The 18214-nt window shown below is 37.4% G+C and overlaps 1 protein-coding gene across 1 annotated transcript in view; it reads right to left on the bottom strand.

Annotated features, from left to right (window-relative positions):
• Window positions 1-18214, bottom strand: part of LOC122815897 (sortilin-like) — a 1006054-nt gene that overhangs the window by 272126 nt on the left and 715714 nt on the right. The window contains exons 13-14 of the mRNA XM_044088743.1: window positions 4393-4495; window positions 4135-4306 (exon numbers count right to left, since the gene is read on the bottom strand). Of these exons, the coding sequence (XP_043944678.1) occupies window positions 4135-4306; window positions 4393-4495 (275 nt within the window). The remainder of the gene's footprint in view (window positions 1-4134; window positions 4307-4392; window positions 4496-18214) is intronic.

The raw sequence follows: 18214 nt of genomic DNA on the forward strand, positions 1-18214 counted from the left end.
GGGAGTCACCACAGTCCCCGGGAACTACCGCCACATTAGCCTGACGAGCCTGGTCTGCAAGGCTATGGAATGTATCATCATGAAACTTATAAACAATGACATTGGTAATCTCCAAACTCTGGACCCTACCCAGTTTGGGTTTATAAAAGGCAGATCATGTCTCCTAAACCTGATAAGACTTCTTTGAAGCGGTCACCAAATCCGTAGATGAGGGTAAGGTGGTTCACACAGCCTATCTAAATCTCGCCAAGGCTTTTGACACCATCCCCCACTCTGGAATTATAGATAAACTCACTAAACTAAGTATAAATCCCTATGTCAGAAGCTGGGTTGCCAACTGGCTCACTGACAGAACCCACATTGTGAAAGTAGTAGACTCTAAATCCAACTTCAGACCATTGACAAGTGGAGTACCACAGGGTTCAGTCCTAGGTTCTCTCCTGTTTGATATCTACTTCTCTGAAGTACAGGCTAACACATAAGGTCTTTGGCTAACAAAGTTCGCAGATGACTGCAAACTAGGAGCCATAATTAAAACTTCACGATGTGGACATCTTACAAAAGGTCCTCACTGACAGAGATGCCTGGTGTCAAAGCCATGGCCTCAAGCTCAATGCCAAAAAGTGCATTGTCATCCCTTTTGCTAAAATCTCTGTACCCATGATCTACCACATAGGCAGTAGTCTACTTTACACCAAAAGTGTGATAAGAGACCTTGGGACACAGGTGGACAGTAGTCTCTCCTTTGATAATCACATCGCCACAGTAGTCAGGAAATCCTTCTACGTGGCACACCTCATCACAAAAGGTTTTTCATCCAGGAAAAAAGAGGTCATTGTTCCCCTCTACTCATCACTCATTAGACCTATTATAGAATACAACGTCCCATTTGGTATGTACCTCACAAGACATCTACAACAACTGAAAAGGCCACAGAAATTCCTCACAAAGAGGATTACCAGCCTCAAAGAGATGCCCTACGCAGACCATCTCAAAAAACTCCAGCTTTACTCTGTCGCATATCGCCTACTCAGAGGTGATCTCTGCCTAACATACAAAGCTATGTCAAACACAGAGCTGTTGGACATGCTCCACTTAAAGAAATCCCAATCCCTTTGAGCTACACACTCTAGGGACCTAAAACTTGTCACCACAATAAACAGAACATGCTGGAGGGATAGATTCCTGTCCCAGAGACTTCCCATACTCTGGAATAAACTGCCTATCTATATCAAACAAAGCTCCTAATTAGCATTCAAGAAAAATCTTGATGACTGGATGGGAGATAGGAAATTCACCCCATGGATCACTTCTGTGGTTCTGCTTGACAGGGGCACAGGAAAATAATTTTCTTGGTTGGCAAAAGCCAGGGTACCGTTTGGCTAGGCTTATATAGGTTCTAGGGCCAATAGCCTAGTACCTACCTATGAACCTATGAACATATATATATATATATATATATATATATATATATATATATATATATATATAGATAGATAGATAAAATCTATATGAAAACATTTTCAGATAATACAGCAGTATGGACTACAAGTTGAGAAAACAGAGAAATGATAAAGGAGAGTGCTTTATGGACAGTGACATCTTCCCTGCTTAATATATATCTACAAGGTGTGAAGACAAAATGACACACATGGGGATATTGACATCCAAGTGAAGGAGTGCTATCCAAAGAAGGCACAACATTTCTTGTCCACCACAGTGGTAGTTATTTTAAATACCCTCTGCAGTTAATGTAGCTACAAAGCCAAAATGGCAAAATATTTGCACCATATGGCATGCAGTAATTTTTGTGTGCAATCGATTGCAAACAAGGTAAGTGAACTGACCATGAATATGTTTTTCAGTCTGAACCCAGGTCACATGAGGAAGATTAAAAGCACTATTATGCACATGTAACATTAGAACAGTAACAGTTTAAAAAAGAAAAGGACTTGTGAATCCCACCCCCAAACGAAGTAAGTGGCGGTAAGGATAAAAGCCCAGACTGTAGTGGTGTGAGATGGGGAAAGTAAACCTTGCTCTGTCTAGAGGCATCTAACAATATGCCTGATCTTCATGATAAAATAGTCCACCTTACTGACTTACTAGAACAATAAAGTAAACATTCCTTGTTAACTTATGAGACAGTTATGTCTTTGCTAAATCCAGCAAGCCTAGATAAAATAACCATTGGAAGTCCAGTGATACTTTCCCACTACTTAAATTTGCAGGCCCCAAGAGCACTCACAGCTTCGTATTCTTAGTACTCTCATGTTAGAGCTGCTTGGCAGCTAACCCTTCTAACAAGAATACTATGCCCACTGTCATTTCCCCCAATGCAGTCACATGACAGAGTATCTTCTTTAGTATGGTCATTGCACCTCATGGTACGTTCTCATAGTATTTGATCCCCTGAACCTGTTAAATCATAACCCTTATACGTATAGTTACTCCACAAGCCCTGATTCTACTCAACAAAATAAATAACACTGCGGAAAAATAAATAGCACACCGACAAAATAAATAACCCAGCTCTTTGTAACCCAATGGGTCTTCAGCTACACTAGAGCACAAATCAAGCGACCCCTCCAGCTTTATGTTCGCGAAATACAAGTCCATGACAAATAGCTTCCTGCTCAATTTCATGGCCAAACACTGTCTGTTTTATCAATATTTCCAAACTCTGTCTCAGATTTCTTTTGCAGTTACTGCTTTTTTCCCCAGGACTGAAATGCTCTAGCTTCAATAATGACAGTTCAATTTCCAACAAACTATCTAAGGCATGGTACTATATATAGATAAAAACAATCCCTGCTGTGGTCACAGATGATTCACCATTGCAGACAGCAGTCAGGCAAACTAAAAAACGTTATTTACAGTGTATTTACTTCAAAGCAGCTGTATGTAGGTCAGCTGCAGTACCTGAGTGTCCTCAAAAGAAAAAAAATTGTTCTTCTGTCGGCATATTTATATGTCTGTATTGTGGCAGAATATTTTCTAAACAGGCATATTTCTGCTGTGTTCTTTGGCCAGTGCTGATTACTAGAAAATGAAATACTATGAAGTCTCACAGTCAGTGAGTGTACAGAAAGGAATGTGATTATGGGGTCTATATCACACAGTCAAAGTCTTATAACTTAGAACATGGAATGTTCGAACCATTATTTTCGAAGTTACAAAATTTCGACTATGGATAACAAAAAAAAAAAAAAACAACGGAAAATAAAATAAACAGTTTTAAGCAGGGAGGCAAGCCCCCCTGCACCCCCCACCCCCCATGCTACTTAAATATACCAACTCCAAGATCGCATCCCATTGAACAAAATGGAAACCTCCGCTTATGGAGATTTCCATTCAAACACTCGAACTTTTACAAATTCGAACTTATGATCTCGACCATATGAGGTTCAAACTTGTAAAAGTTTGACTACGTGATAGGAACCCTGATTATGTAGTAACACAGAGGTATTGTCTTCACAGTTCCAGTTTGTATTCTGGCTGAAAAGCATAGGGTTTTGGGGCACTAACTGTACCCCAGAGAACTTTGGTTTCATTAACAGCCTGTGAGCTGCAGGAGTCAGTAGAGAAGGTGGAGAGTGTGTGGCTTACATAGGCTTGCCCATCTGGGGGGGGGGGGGGTAGGTATTTTGTGGAGTTTAGCTGCAACAGCTTCACCTGGGGGAATGCCCAAGACCGCCACTCTTACACTAGAGGCACACAGGTGAGAGAATGACAAAGAATGCAAATAGTGCAGCTGAGGTACAGTTGTGCAGAGGTGCACACTCTCAAAGGCTCTGTATAACAGAGGCAGTGCCCCACACTGTCTGACCAACATAGAGAGACAGCATTCCAATCCCCCCCAGATGATGCCTGTTACCCCCCAGTGTTTTCTTGCTTCTCTCTAGGTGTCCTTGGATGCCGAGTGTTGGAGGCAACAAATGAGCCAATAGGGGATGAGGGTTTGCTAGTCACAGAAGAGAGATATGGTGGTAAAATGTATTTTAAAAATAAGTGTTCTCTGTGCTCATATAAATAGCTAACAATAAGTTCTTGATAATTTTAACAAGGACCAAGATTGTGTCAGTGGTCTTCCTTAAAAATCAAAACTACAAAAATCATGAAAATGCTCCTTACTTGAGTGTATGCACAGTTTTATCACTGCTGGCCTCCACTGCTACGATTAATCCACCAGAGTCCAAAATTGCATAATGATGAGGCCCTTCTAGGGATTTTATCCATGTATAGCCTCCATCATCTGAGACATACACGTCTGGATTCACATTTGCTATGGCGTTTCCGACATAACCTTTGAATAATACAAAGCTCAGTTACAAAGAGAGAGACTGTACTACAATAATTACTAAGTAAATGTAAATTTGGGCCAAGACTTACCATGTGCAATTATTATACCAACAGCATTAACGTCTGTTAAAGGAGGCATTGGGACATTTGGGAACTGAAGCATGCTGTACTCTCCATAAATATGAAGGTTGCACTGTGAATACAAAATATCGGAAATTAAGTCCATATAAGTTTTCTTAATTCAGAACATGAAACTATTACTTAGTTTAAAGGTGAAACTTCTATCTTAACACATTGCCATGATGATTGTCGAAATATAAACATACCAGAGGATCTTATAGTCCAGCTTGTTCCCCATACAACCTTATGTCTGAATCTCTGCTCCTTGTCCATTCACCATATTCTATCTATTGTAAGACATTACAGAGGTTTTAGTACTGATACAGCCCTTATCATGGAGAAGTCCTAACTTAATTTATAAGGTGTTTCCAAACACAGTTTTGTAACTATTTGCTGCAGTTTTTACTTCTGTTATAGCTATAAATATTCCAAACCTGTTATAGGCAATGAATTAATATGCATTATAATAATAACAGGGCAGTCCAAATGAGCGCTCACATATGGATGGGCACACACACACACACACACACACACACACACACACACACACACACACACACACACGCACTTTTGTAATAACACAACACAAAACCAAGTACTCAAATTACCCAGCACTGGAAATAATATGTATTGCTGTAATAGGAAATATGCTAATTAGGGCTTGTGAAACAACTGTCACTGGAAGTTTCTGAGCTCAGCAGCAGTTGCAGCAAATTAACGTATGGAAATACATGCCATGTAACATAAATGGAACACTCATTAACATTAATGTACAGTACTGAGACAGCGTCTACATAATAAGATCAAAAATTATCACTAAACAAAGAAATGCATTTTGCATGTCCCAGATGTCATGGAGTAGGTTATGCAAAAAAAAAAAAAAAGAGGAAACACAAAAAACATGCAAATTCAAAATTAGATTCACAAATATATTAGGAATTATGAATACATTTGTGGTAACAGAGCACCTGCAATAATGTCGTCTATCAACAGTTGCATGCACATCTAGCAGGCTGCAAAGGTCAAGTAAGGTTGTGTTAGCAAACTATAAATAAGGACCAGAGCCCTAGCTAGGTCATGGCATGGGCATTCCCAGGGAGGTGCCCCTCAACTCAAAGTTATAGGTAAAGAAAAGAAAAAGTCTAAAATTGAAGACCAGAATAAATAAAAGATCATCCAAAGTTCTAAATTGTAGAAATGCACTCAAATAAGCTCTGTGTTACCATTAAGTCGCAAAACATGTGCTGAAATGCATTCTGGTAATTTGCTTGCAACCAATCAGCAGCTATTCAACACTGTGACAGTTTATGCCTCAGGCAACTAACTCCTTCACCCCCAAACAAATGTAAACTCTAAGAAATGATTGCACAGCTCTGAAGAAAATAAAAATAGCAGACAAGTAAACTCTTAAAAATATTAAAAAATAAAGACAGCAGGGAATTACTCTTTTGGACAAGGCAGCAATACATTACAAGTGTTTCTAGCATATTTTCTCGCTTGCTTTACATTTAGAAATGTTCCACTATCCCTAGCCAGACTCTCATTTTCAGTGTAGCTCATCCCCTGTAACTATGTTCTGCATCACTCTGAGCCTCTATTCAATTAGTGACAGTAATGTTTTCTGTTTTACATTAAAGATCAAATGCCCACAGAATCTGTGCCTCTCAGATATCCGATTTTCCCATGTATTTTTCAAAAGCTGCAGATAATTTCTAATGATAACAGTACCCCATACATCTGGTAGTTGTACTTGATCTGTGAGCTTAACTCTCCATCTCTCTTCCTGCACTCACTTGCTGGTCCCGAAATCACAATCCACAGCCAGTGGTCCCGGGCTACAAACACTACTGTTAAAGAGTTCCTAAATGGTACACTACATTTAACATCTCCTACATATCAAGTTGCTTCAACATAGGATCTATATTTTGTTCAGCAAAGCTGATTTTTACCTCCTTTTGACCTACTCAACACATCACCCAAGAGTCATTTTCATCAGTTGAAAGTTAAGTCAATGTCCCCCAGCCTCTATTCAATCTTAAAAACAAACTATTATTCCTTCCAAAAGCCATTTTCCACCTCAGACAAAATTTCTCACTAACAGCCTCTGATAAAACAGCTATAGAAGTCATCCCCCATACCAAACAATAAGGCAAGACAATTGAAGATATCCTGAAATTTAACTTACATGTGCAACAGGTTATAAAAAAAACTAAGCAAAAATGATGAATACTCTATAGAACAATAGTCCGAATGGAGATAGGATAAAAATAAGCAAACAAAGAAGAGCAATATTGCTGGAATTGAATTCATGCTCACCAAAATGACACTGATATATGGACTGTATTTTATACAGCATATATCATGGATAGAAGTAGGTTAAAAAGACAGCTCAGTGCACAAGTTCCAGGATAAAAAAGTACCCAATCCTGGTAGGCGCTCTGCTACAAGGAATGGAAAAAATAACAGAGTAGTATCCTCAAGACACAGAAACATTCCTACAATCGGGCTAGGATAGGCTCAGGGGGACTATGGCACCTGGTGTAGAAGGAGCTAGTAGTCCACAAAAATCACAAAAACTGACAGGTGAAAAAAGAGCCATAAAGATGATAGAGTGTACTATTGAGGATAAGAAAGAAATTGCATATTGTTACTATTATGCAAGATGCCCAGAATTTCTGGATGGAAGACATACAAAAAGATTAAGAGAAAATAGAGGAATTAAAAATACTTGCAGAAGAAAAAACTGTGAAAAGCTTCAAATCCAAATTTGTGTTCATTAATGCAACAGGTTCAAGAAAAATGATTATACAGACCGAGAAACCTTTGGCCATTTGGAAAAACAAGCGACTAAGGAAGTGCAAAAATATAAAGAACGAAACCAAGAGATTTTTGAAAGGTATAAAAAAAGAAACATGGACATGGGAAAAAAAAAGTTCTGAAATAGTGCAATATTTATGTAAAGGAGAAAACCAAATTAATCAATACAAAATAATAAGTCCTAAGAAATTTGAAGAGAAATACAGGCAAAGGCACCCAGATACGGAAAATTTCGAAATACAAAAAATAATATCACAAAGGGGAACATAGAACAGAAGATTAGCAAAGTAGAAGTTATACAAATCGAACCTGCAATGTTATAAAATACCTGCGAAGTGAAGGATTTAGTGCAGAAAGATAAAAATACAGGTTATGTCACAGCATGATGGAACGATGAGTCCCCAAGTATGGAAAGACAGGAGGACAGGGAGACAGCATCATTAGAAATATGGACATGGGAAAGAAAAAGTGATTTATTACAGTGCAATATTTATGCAAAAGAGAAAGCGAAACTAATCAGTACGAAAAAGCAGCAGCAAAGATATAGAGGCAAAAGCATCTGTTTATGGAATGTTTTTAAAACACAAAAAAACAAAACAAAAACAAAAAAACAAAACAAAGGGAGAAGTAGAAAAGAGGATTAGTAACAGGGAAGTTAAAGAAATAGAAAGTGAAGTTATGCATTACCTGCAAAGTGAAGGATTTAGTGTGAAAAATCTAACTGCGGTAACATCAGAGCATGATAGAACAGAGCCCCCAAATTAAAGAGAAACTAACGGAGTGGTAAGCATCTGATCAGTTGCCATATGGAGATACTTTGCAGCCTTCAGTAGGAAAGCAGTACAAAAGTTCAGCTGGAGTTGCACAGCAAGGGAAGGAACTAGAAACGGTGGCAACTCCTGACACAGTCAAGCTTGTGGAGTGATGGGCGAGTGAGTTCCCATATGAAAGAGCAATGGATGACACAGGATGAAGGTGAAGAGAATATGTCACAGGAAGATGTTCTGGAACTTTTTGTAGAATGCTCACAGGAAACAGAGAACAAAGAATGATTTAATAAAGATGGATAGACATATTCAGATCAATGAAATAAATAGATTATAGAAAGTCAACAAAAGTAAACAGGATAGATTACTGTGCAGCTAAATTAATAACAGATAAAGTCTTACCAAAGAAACACAGAGCAGTAAGGGAGATGAAGGGGAGAAATCAAATGCCATCACGGAAGTACTGAATAGAGAAAGCTAAAAATGAATTAATACAAGAAGTGTCACTGTTAGAAGAGTACAAAAGAGGGATCAGATCAATGAAAATACTTTGAAAGATAGATGTAATAAAAGCAATGCACAGTATCGGAACTGAACAGGTATTGTACATTATTGCAAATGATAAACTAAAGATATTAGCACAGCCAGAAAATCTTGGAAGATACACAGATAAATATAAAAGAAAAGTACAAAATAAGCAATTCACTGATGACCCAAAATGTTTTACAGAGAATTGGGAAACAATGCCAAAGGTATAGAAACACCTAAAAAAAGCAGAAATAGACATATTTTGGGAGAAATATCTATGAAGATCCTATGGAACATAAAGATGCTGAATGGATACAAGAAGTAAAATGAACAGTAAGACGCTCACATGTACATGATATGAAACGGATGAAGTAATGGACAAAGAAATTGAAAGAAAATTAAGAAAAGCTCCTAAGTGGAAAACGCCAGGCCCAGATGCTGTACCTAAATTCTGGCTAAAATTATTAATATCTTTACATAAAGATTTAGCCCTTTGTAAGAACTGTTTATATGTGCACCCAGAACAGATGCCAACCTGGTCAACAACAGGAAAAATGATACTCCTCCTTAACAGTGAACCTGCAAAATATCTCATAAACTATGGACCAATAACTTGCATTTTGACTATGTATAAACTATACAGAGGATGCCAAAAGAGTTTATAGTCATTCGGAAGAAAGCTCAGTCATGGCAATAGAATTAAAGGGTGACAAAGGAAAGTCATATGGAATAAAGATCATTTGTTGTTAAATGAAGTAATGATGAAGAATTGTAAAAAAGGGTGAGAATCTAAGTATGGCATGGATAGACTACAGAAAAGCATTTGACAGCATCCCACATTGATGGATAAAAGTGTGCTTACAAATGTACAAGATACATCCCACATTAATCGATTAAGTTACAGTGATCATGAAACAGTGGCAAAGAACTTTGGAGCCAAGCCACTCTGATGGGCCTCCTGCATATACACAAAACAAACACTACCGGAATTGCCTGTTCTAAAGATTTAAACCCTGCCTGTGATATAAATAGGACCTGCTGGAGAGATAGGTATATATTCCAGAGACTACCCTGTCTATGAAACAGGCTCCCCATCCATGTGAAGCAGAGTTCCTCCCTAATCCAATTCAAGTGCAACATGGACACTTGTATGGGAAACCAAAAATTCATCCCTGGTTTGATACCTATGTCTCTGATGCAGACAGGTAACTTGTAAATGGTTCATCTCCCAGGCCCATGCTTACACTTATCAAGGGTATCAGAACATGTCAGAGATTTGGGATGCATGCCTAGGCTTAAAAGGGCCCTTTGGTCATTAGCCTAGTAAACACCCATGACCCTAAAAATCTGTAAAGGACAAATTGTTATCCCAAGGATAACAATTCAAAGGGGGATACTCCAAGGTGACTCACTGCTGCTCTTTTGTCTTGCTCTTAACCCATTAAGCTGTCTACTTAACAGATAAGGTCATGGTTACAATTTGGCAGCCAGAAAACAACAACATGTAAAGACTTTTTATCTTCTTTTTGTGGATGATTTAAAACTGTACAGATCATCAGATGAGGAACTGAAAGCACAACTGCAAGTGGTCAAAACTTTTGCAGATGATGTAAGGGGGATGGTGGCCTAATGGTTAAGGTGTTTGCCTTACAAACACAAGGTGCAAGGTTTGAGTCACACAAGGAATAATTGGCTAGGCTTAAAATGGCTCACAAGGGCAGTTAGCCTAGTACTAACCTATGAACTTATATAATTTGGTCTTAATAAATGTACAAAAGAAACCTTTAAAGCAGAAAAGCTGCAGCACCAAGAAAATGTGTGTCTAGGACAGGAATGTGTTAAAAAGGTACTTGAGCAGGAGGGAGTATATAAATATTTGGGATCTGATGAAGGATCGACAATAAAACATGAACAAATGAGAATAAAACTTGGTAAGAAATATTTTAGAAGACAAACATTAATACTGAAAACAGCCCTGAAATCTAGGGACAAAGTCCAGTTTGTCTTCCTCTTCTAACTTACAGTTTTGGGGAGACTGCCAGGTCCCAAAAGGTATTTGATCAGTTGGACAGCAAAACATGCTTCATGTTTATCAAATGGTTTATAAAAATCAGTGTATTCTAAGATTATATGTTCTCTCTTCTGAAGGAGGCATGAGCCTTCTCAAAACTGATTCCATGTACTGATCTGCAGTCATAGGACTTCATACATATCTGCTGACCTCACAAAATCCAAACATAGTGAACATTGTAAAACATAAGGAGAACAAGTCTAAGATGACTTCCCTGTTTAATTCAGCAGAAGCATATTGGTGCCAAGTAGGAATGGAAATCAAACCAGAAGTAGATAAAAATCAGGCAGCAAATGAATATGCCAAAATACAAAAGAAGGAATGTACGGTGAAGGATCAGATGAGTAGGTAAGAAACATGGAAAATGCATAAATATAGTTGCAAGTAGAGAAAATTCCTGGAATGGGTTCCTATTAGTTTGTCGAACACTCAAAAGAGCGAATGCTCTTTGATTGACAGCTAATAGTTGAAGCCACAAAAAGTCGAACAGCTGGAACAGCGAAAAAAATCACTGAGCCATTGTCGACACTTTTCAGTTTACTCCAACAACAATTTTTTTTCCCCTGGGAAAAAAATCGCTGTTCCAGGCATTCGACTTTTTGTGGTTTTGAATATTAGCTGTTGATCAAACAGCATTCGCTCTTTTGAGTGCTCGACAAGCTAATATGAACACTCCTGGAACAACCTGATGTCAATCAGGATCTGATACAGTAATGGTTAAAGAGAGGTGAATTTAAACCAAAAGACAAAAGGTTAATATTGGAAGTCCTGGACAGTGGACTATATACACAGTTTACAAAGTCCATTGAATATGTCGGAGAAACAAATAAATGCGGGTTTTGTAAAACAGAATTGGAAAGAGTCACACATCTTGTTGCTGGGTATGATACATTAATGGCAGAGGGCCTCTATACTGAAAGGCATAATAATGTGTCATTTGTTGCATTGGAAATTGTGCAAATATAATATTAAAGTAGCTGAGAAGCATTGGAAACATGACACACAAAGCATTCTAGAGAAAATGATGAAGTTTACATCACATGGGCTCAGCTATTACCAACAGTTCAAAAAAAAAAGATGCAAGAAAACCAGACATGGTAGTCTATGAAAAGAAGACAGAAGTAGCATTGATCATTGAAATTCACTCAGTGATTACAGTGCCTTATGTATACAGAGACACAAAGTCATAAAATATCAGGATTTGCAGGCAGAAATGAGGTCAATGTGGAAGAAGGATACCCAGACAGTTCCAATAGTAGGAAGAGCAACATGTCTTATAAAAAAGAATTTACAGTCACATTTAGATGTGTTGCCAGTATACGTAACTTCATATGAATTACAGGAGGAGTCAATTCTGGGCACATTGTGGGTGCTGTAAAGAGCACTTCTGGCTAACATCAAAGACTGAAACAATACCAACTTCATGAACTTCAGTCATAATTTGACTTAGGAATGGCAGCCATTTCTGTCATGGTATTAAAAACCCAAAGACTTGGACAAATTAAACTAAAACAGAAAACTACTTAACTGAGTCATCCAGGAAAGTTGCAGCATCTACTGTCCTGCTCCCCAGTTTACTATATGGCTCCCCAGCACTGCTTAACCTTTAAGTTTCCATCCAAAATAAACCAGACCAGTGCTACAGCACAACTGCAAAATTTGCCACTAAATCATTAAACAGAACACATTGCTGCTTAACCTGAAAACTGTTTGACTGGCTTGAATTATCCAAACACACTACTACTAGTCCACAAATTAATATACAAACCAGAACAAAGCAAAGCCCTGTAAGACTTATTATATACCTATACCCCTTCAAGGCCACTTTGATTTGAAAACAAAATGCGGCTCACTAACTTCAGATCACATTGGTCAGAAGGAAACTATTCCAGCCATGTAGCCCACTCCTGGAACTCTATCCCCTTATTCCTTAAACATACAATCACCTTTCCAATTTCAAGACCAATCTAAAATAACAGATATCTGACAGCTGGACCTGCCTTTGAACCCTCGTAACTGATGCATTACTACCTAGTTACTATAATTCACACTCTAAATCACTAACACTTCCAAATGTTTGCAAATTGCAATGGCCTAACCACAGAGTAAGGTCTCACATTAATGATACCAGTCTACTAACGTAAGCTCTTCTACCTCTTCACCTGACACTTACTACTAAATTTTTCCTTTCTAGTGTCCTTCAGTAGCATTCTCTTCTAATACTAATCATCTTTATCGCTCTATCTCTCTCCATGTCCTTAATTTTCCCTCATCTCATTCTATTACTTTGTGTCTTTTGGCTTCAGAATGCTTTATTATTTCTCACTTCTGTATATTATTAGACATATAGTCAATATTTTGAATAACTATATATTACTATACTTAACTTAGGCTATCTACTTCTGCAAATTGTTTTGCTACTGATCACAATTTCTCCTGGCAGTATTCTGTAAATGTATTTCAATCTGTTGTTGGGGCTCTAATCCCCTTGTAAATAAAGTACATCTCAAATTTATTGCAAAGAGTTTTGTCTATTGTGGGGCTTTTCTTTGCTCCCCAGGCCACAGCTGAAAATGGGCAATTGGCCCAGTTAGACTTTTTCATTTACCAAATCAAGTAAAATAAATAAAATTCAATTCAATTCAAATAATTGGAAGTATTTCTCATGGAAGACACTGTTTACAGAGGTTATTACTTCAGCTATAAGGATATTTAAATTACAGGCCCTAATATATAAGGAACCTCATACAGTATTCTTTAACAATAATTCCCTTTGTTATGCCTTTGGTTTTCTAAATTTGCCCTGAATCAATGCATTGAACTTCTAGTTTTCTATCTCAAGTTGGAAAATGAAGGGAAAGCAGTCTTGCAGGAGAGGGATACACAGGGTTCTAATGTATTATGTGCAGTGGATACGACACAGTAAGCTCCTGTTTATTTCTTTCACGAAGGTAAAACAGGGCTATCTATTAATGAAACAGGCTCATTCAGAGTAGCTAGCTAAATAAATGCACTGTTTTTGCTGTTGTAAGCATAATAAAACACTGGAGAGGCTAGTGATTATGAATTGGCAACAAGATTCTTCTTTTCTAGGGTTTGATTCCCTGAGCCTCCACTTGCCTACAGTGTGAGTTTGACCAAGTTATTTAACCAGACAGTACTTTTGGGTCACCACTGAAAACAAGCTTCTGACTAATGGGTTAACTCAACTAACAATAGGTATGCCATTAAAAAAATAAAAAAAAAAAGCTAAACATATATTTGAAACTTTCTCCAGACATGACTGGACTCAGAGTACCTGTGAGCCTGCATTACATACTGGATATGCTGCCCAGGGTTAGAGCAGGTGCTTTTCTAGTGGAGTCCTTGAGGATACAGTACAGACCAGCCACCATTATGGATTCTATAAGTTGCCCTACTCTGTACTCTGTCATTCAAAGAGTGAATCCAGGAGCAATTAGTCTAATGATGTAACTAGGTAGAGTTGTGGGATAGATCACCATAAAAGCAGAAGTATATTAACAAGATAATTTGTGCAGGTTAGGCTCACTCTGTCCTATCTTCAGTACTGTAGGCATGATGGTTCTGGTGACCACCATAACCTTTAATGGACCTTTTTGTCATCTACATGTCTTCGGAGATATTTTAAGTATTCTTGAAATACATACATGAAATTTGATCTGTGCATAAGATGTATTTGAACACTGTAACTGTCTTATTGCTGCTATATTTTTATAGTTGTATTATTTTGTGTCAGTTTTATCTGGGGTATAGCTAATATTGCTGTTTTTGTATATCTCTCCGTATGTTGCCTCTGTGAACCAAAGAACACATTACCTTCAGCTTTTGCCTCTCATTTCAGAGTACTTCTTTTTCTTAGACAGTTTGTGTACAGATTTGTGTGACATTAGAGAGATCTATACATTTTTTTTGCTCCCTGAGCAATAGAATTTCCAGGTGAAACTTGGAGACCATGTACTCAGTTTAGTACACTGGGTATGCCAGGCTATGCCTTTGCTACAGTTTAATATGGCCACGAGGCATAGACAAGTAAATTGTTAACTAATTGCAGTGTTACAGTTTTAATAAATACATATTAAAAAGAAAAAAGATCTTTAATATTTATATAGTATTTCAGTCTAAATAAAAACACCACACCTGCATACATGCAGTATCTTAAAGAAGAAATAACCATGCAAAGTGCTTATATTACAGATTGCAAAACACCAACATAAAATTATCCGAGTAATAAAAACATGCAGACTGTTTGATCAGAATGAATTTGCATCTCCTATTTAGTGATCTAAGCCAGACGGACAAATTGAACAGCTAGATTACTTGTTATAGTTCACATTAGTAACATAAGATATAATAATGCAGGCAAACTATTACTGATTTGAAGTGAATGGGTTCATGGTGTCTATGACTGGATAACATGTTGTATTGAATTCCTCCATTACTGGTTGAAAATGGTTAATCTTTCCTTGCAGTAGGTGCCTCCTAATCACTGGAAAATTGGTAAAATTGAAAGAACATACGTTCCCATTTCTTTGGTACTTACAAGTACTTACAGAGGAATGTTTGTGAAATATGTTACCAATTTACAAACTGTGAGCAGAGTTGTTATATTGGAACCCCACAGAAGATAAATATCAAGGTATAGTACAGAAGTGCACAGAATCATATCCCTCAGTCATAAAAGTTGCAGGCCATGTCACAGCTCGGTGATCCAAAAATCCATATTCCACATCTCCCTGCCCCCATAAAAGGTGCAGGGTAAAAATATTGTAGTACACCAGCGGACATAGTCCTGATGATCTCGTCCATTTTGCTTGTTTTACATTAACTTCCTGGTCACATCCCACAGATTTTTTGTTATTATACTGCTTTGTAACAAGGGTCTGTTCAACAGGTAACAAACTTCTGTATCACATCATGGTAGTCAGTTCCATACAATGCCACTCACACCAGAGCTGATATTTAAAACCCCTCTGTGCCACGTCACTATAGCTAGTCCCAGAGGTCCATTCACACAGATATCAATATGTATCTCTAGCAACCATCAGAGCCACAACAGTAATTCCAATCAGACTGTGCAGCACAGGGAACTCTTGTAGCAACAAAGGAATTATAAACAATAGACATTTCATACTCTCCCCTAAAAAAGAAAGAAAGCACACAAATACATAAACTCACTCAGAATGTACAGCTGCCCTCAGTCGAACACAGTAATTTGTTTGTGACAAAGTTACGGCAGCACCAGGAATAATATCACAAGGTTCTAGCTGAAGTCACACAAATCCCATTTGATCCATTTCATAATAACTGCAGTATAGTGTTCAAAGCCTGATTTCCTGCTCACTTTTCATTAACATTTTTTTTCAGAAAAATAGAATGTTGGGTATTGGCTTAATGGTTAATGTGTTTACATTACACACATAAGATACAGGGCTTGAGTCTCACCATTAATAGAGGCATGACTAGGCCATTAAAAGGCCTCACTGGTCATTCGCATAGCATACACCTATGAAATCCATGCAGTTATACACAGCCACAGATGTATGTTATCAACGCAAATACTAATAAACAGTAAATTACTTCAATGGTGTCGCACACAGATGGCTCCCTTAAAGCAAAGGAAAAGCTAGATGAACTTACACAACCACAGGCCTGTGTTAAAAAATGTAATCCACTAGAGAGAGAAAGAAATCTGTTGGCTTCACACACAGATGGCTTTAAGTGTTCCTACATGCATTATAAGAGTACGTTAAACATAACACTAATGCTACTAATAATAACACCTGAATAGCCTTAATCTGTGTTAAAAAAAAAAATCAAAGCTATCAGAAATTAATTTTTCAGAAAGCAGACACACAACCAGTTAGTGTCAGAGAAGACTTAATCAGACTGCACAGTTAAGTCCATAAATCTCACAACGTCTTTTCTCTAAATTCAGGGCCAAAAATAAAAATAATCAGGAAGTCCCCAAATCAGGGATGCTTTTTTAAAATACTGGAACATTTATTCAGAGAATTTCAATTTATTTATTTTTATTTAACATGTATTTACTATGAAAGTCTGACTGGGAGAGTTATTTATTTTTATTTAACATTTGCTAACCAAGAAAGTTCAACTGGGACAGAGCCCATTTTCAGCAGAGGTCAGGGAAGAAATGCTCCAGATGCATGTCTGTGGAATGGGGGAAGAAACCAGAGCACCCACAGGAAACCCACATGAACACAGGGAGGACATGCAAACTCTGCACAGAAGGCACCACAGCTAAAAATGGAACCAGAGAACCTCTGGCTGTGAGGTAGCAACACTAACCACTGCACTACAAAAGATTTATATTAATAAACATTTTCTGAAAACAAGATGTTTGTAACTGTAATGCATAGAATTAATTCTGTTAATGTTCATTGTTTTCTCACAAAATCACAAATTCTAGCAAAGACAGCAAAATTCTGAGGCAAAAAAGGGGTGTCTGTCAAAATGAGGAACATTTGAAAGGTACCAACAGCATCAGAATGACAGAAAAGAGAAGGCTCCCATTCCCCTCCCAAAACAGCATCACATTTAAAAAAAAAGCATTGCATTATTTGAGTGTGCGACGGTCTTTCACTTTTGCCAACATAAAAATTTGCACACAGCAACAAAACAAGTAGACTATATAATTTTGCAGTAAATTAAACTGTCTGTTTTAATCATAGACAAATCCAGGAAAAAAATTAGAAAGCCACAGGTATATATTATTAAAGAAAACATGTTATACAGTTTGTTTTAGAGCATAGACTTGTGGCTGCCTAGGTTTGCCTGGTTATGTTAAAGAAAACAGGATATTTTACTGATTAAAATATATTACTCCTTGATCAATACTCCAATTCCCAGTTGTATCAGAAAATCTCAATGCACTCTTTTACAGTCTGTGACAAACTACAATGCTGCCAACCCAGCTTGCTGGAATTTAGTAAATAATTATATGTCATTTGTGGATATTGAGATGATTTATACAAAACTATATGTTATGTGTATATTACACTATGGGTACAGAAGTGTCTGTTGAACAGGCTTTGTACAGTACTGAGCTTCAAGGCTGTGTCCACAGTGTACCCTACTAGAAAGAACAGAAATGTATATGAACTATATACCTGTGCAAATGTATGGTTTAATATTAGAAGCCTGAACATATGGAGTTAACTTGCAAAATTTCAAGAAAATATGTTGAAATTAAATCATTTTATGATGGTTATAAAAGTTAGTTTCAATGCAGCAAGGAGACAGGATGTCTAGAACTAGGGTGCCTTCTGCATTGTTTTGAAAGCGTTTTATTGTTTTACGACTTCCAAGATCTGCAAAGATCTGAGAGATATGTATTTCTCACACAGAGATGTTAAATCCTATTAGTTGCTGGTTTAGCCTGGGAACTGAATGCAAGTGACAAAAAGTGATGTCATCTAAGCTAACCCAGCAGTAATATGTGATATTAATTTAAAAACTCTCTCAGAGAAACTGGGCATTTTGTATTTTGTCTTTGACCTAGCAAGAACATCCACTCATCATCACCATCTGCACTCGTCTTACTAATAGTAAATAACTAGAGTACAGTGAT

This window comes from Protopterus annectens, chromosome 11.part0 (assembly GCF_019279795.1).
Source record: "Protopterus annectens isolate FY-2018-M chromosome 11.part0, PAN1.0, whole genome shotgun sequence".
Lineage (NCBI taxonomy): Eukaryota > Metazoa > Chordata > Ceratodontiformes > Protopteridae > Protopterus > Protopterus annectens.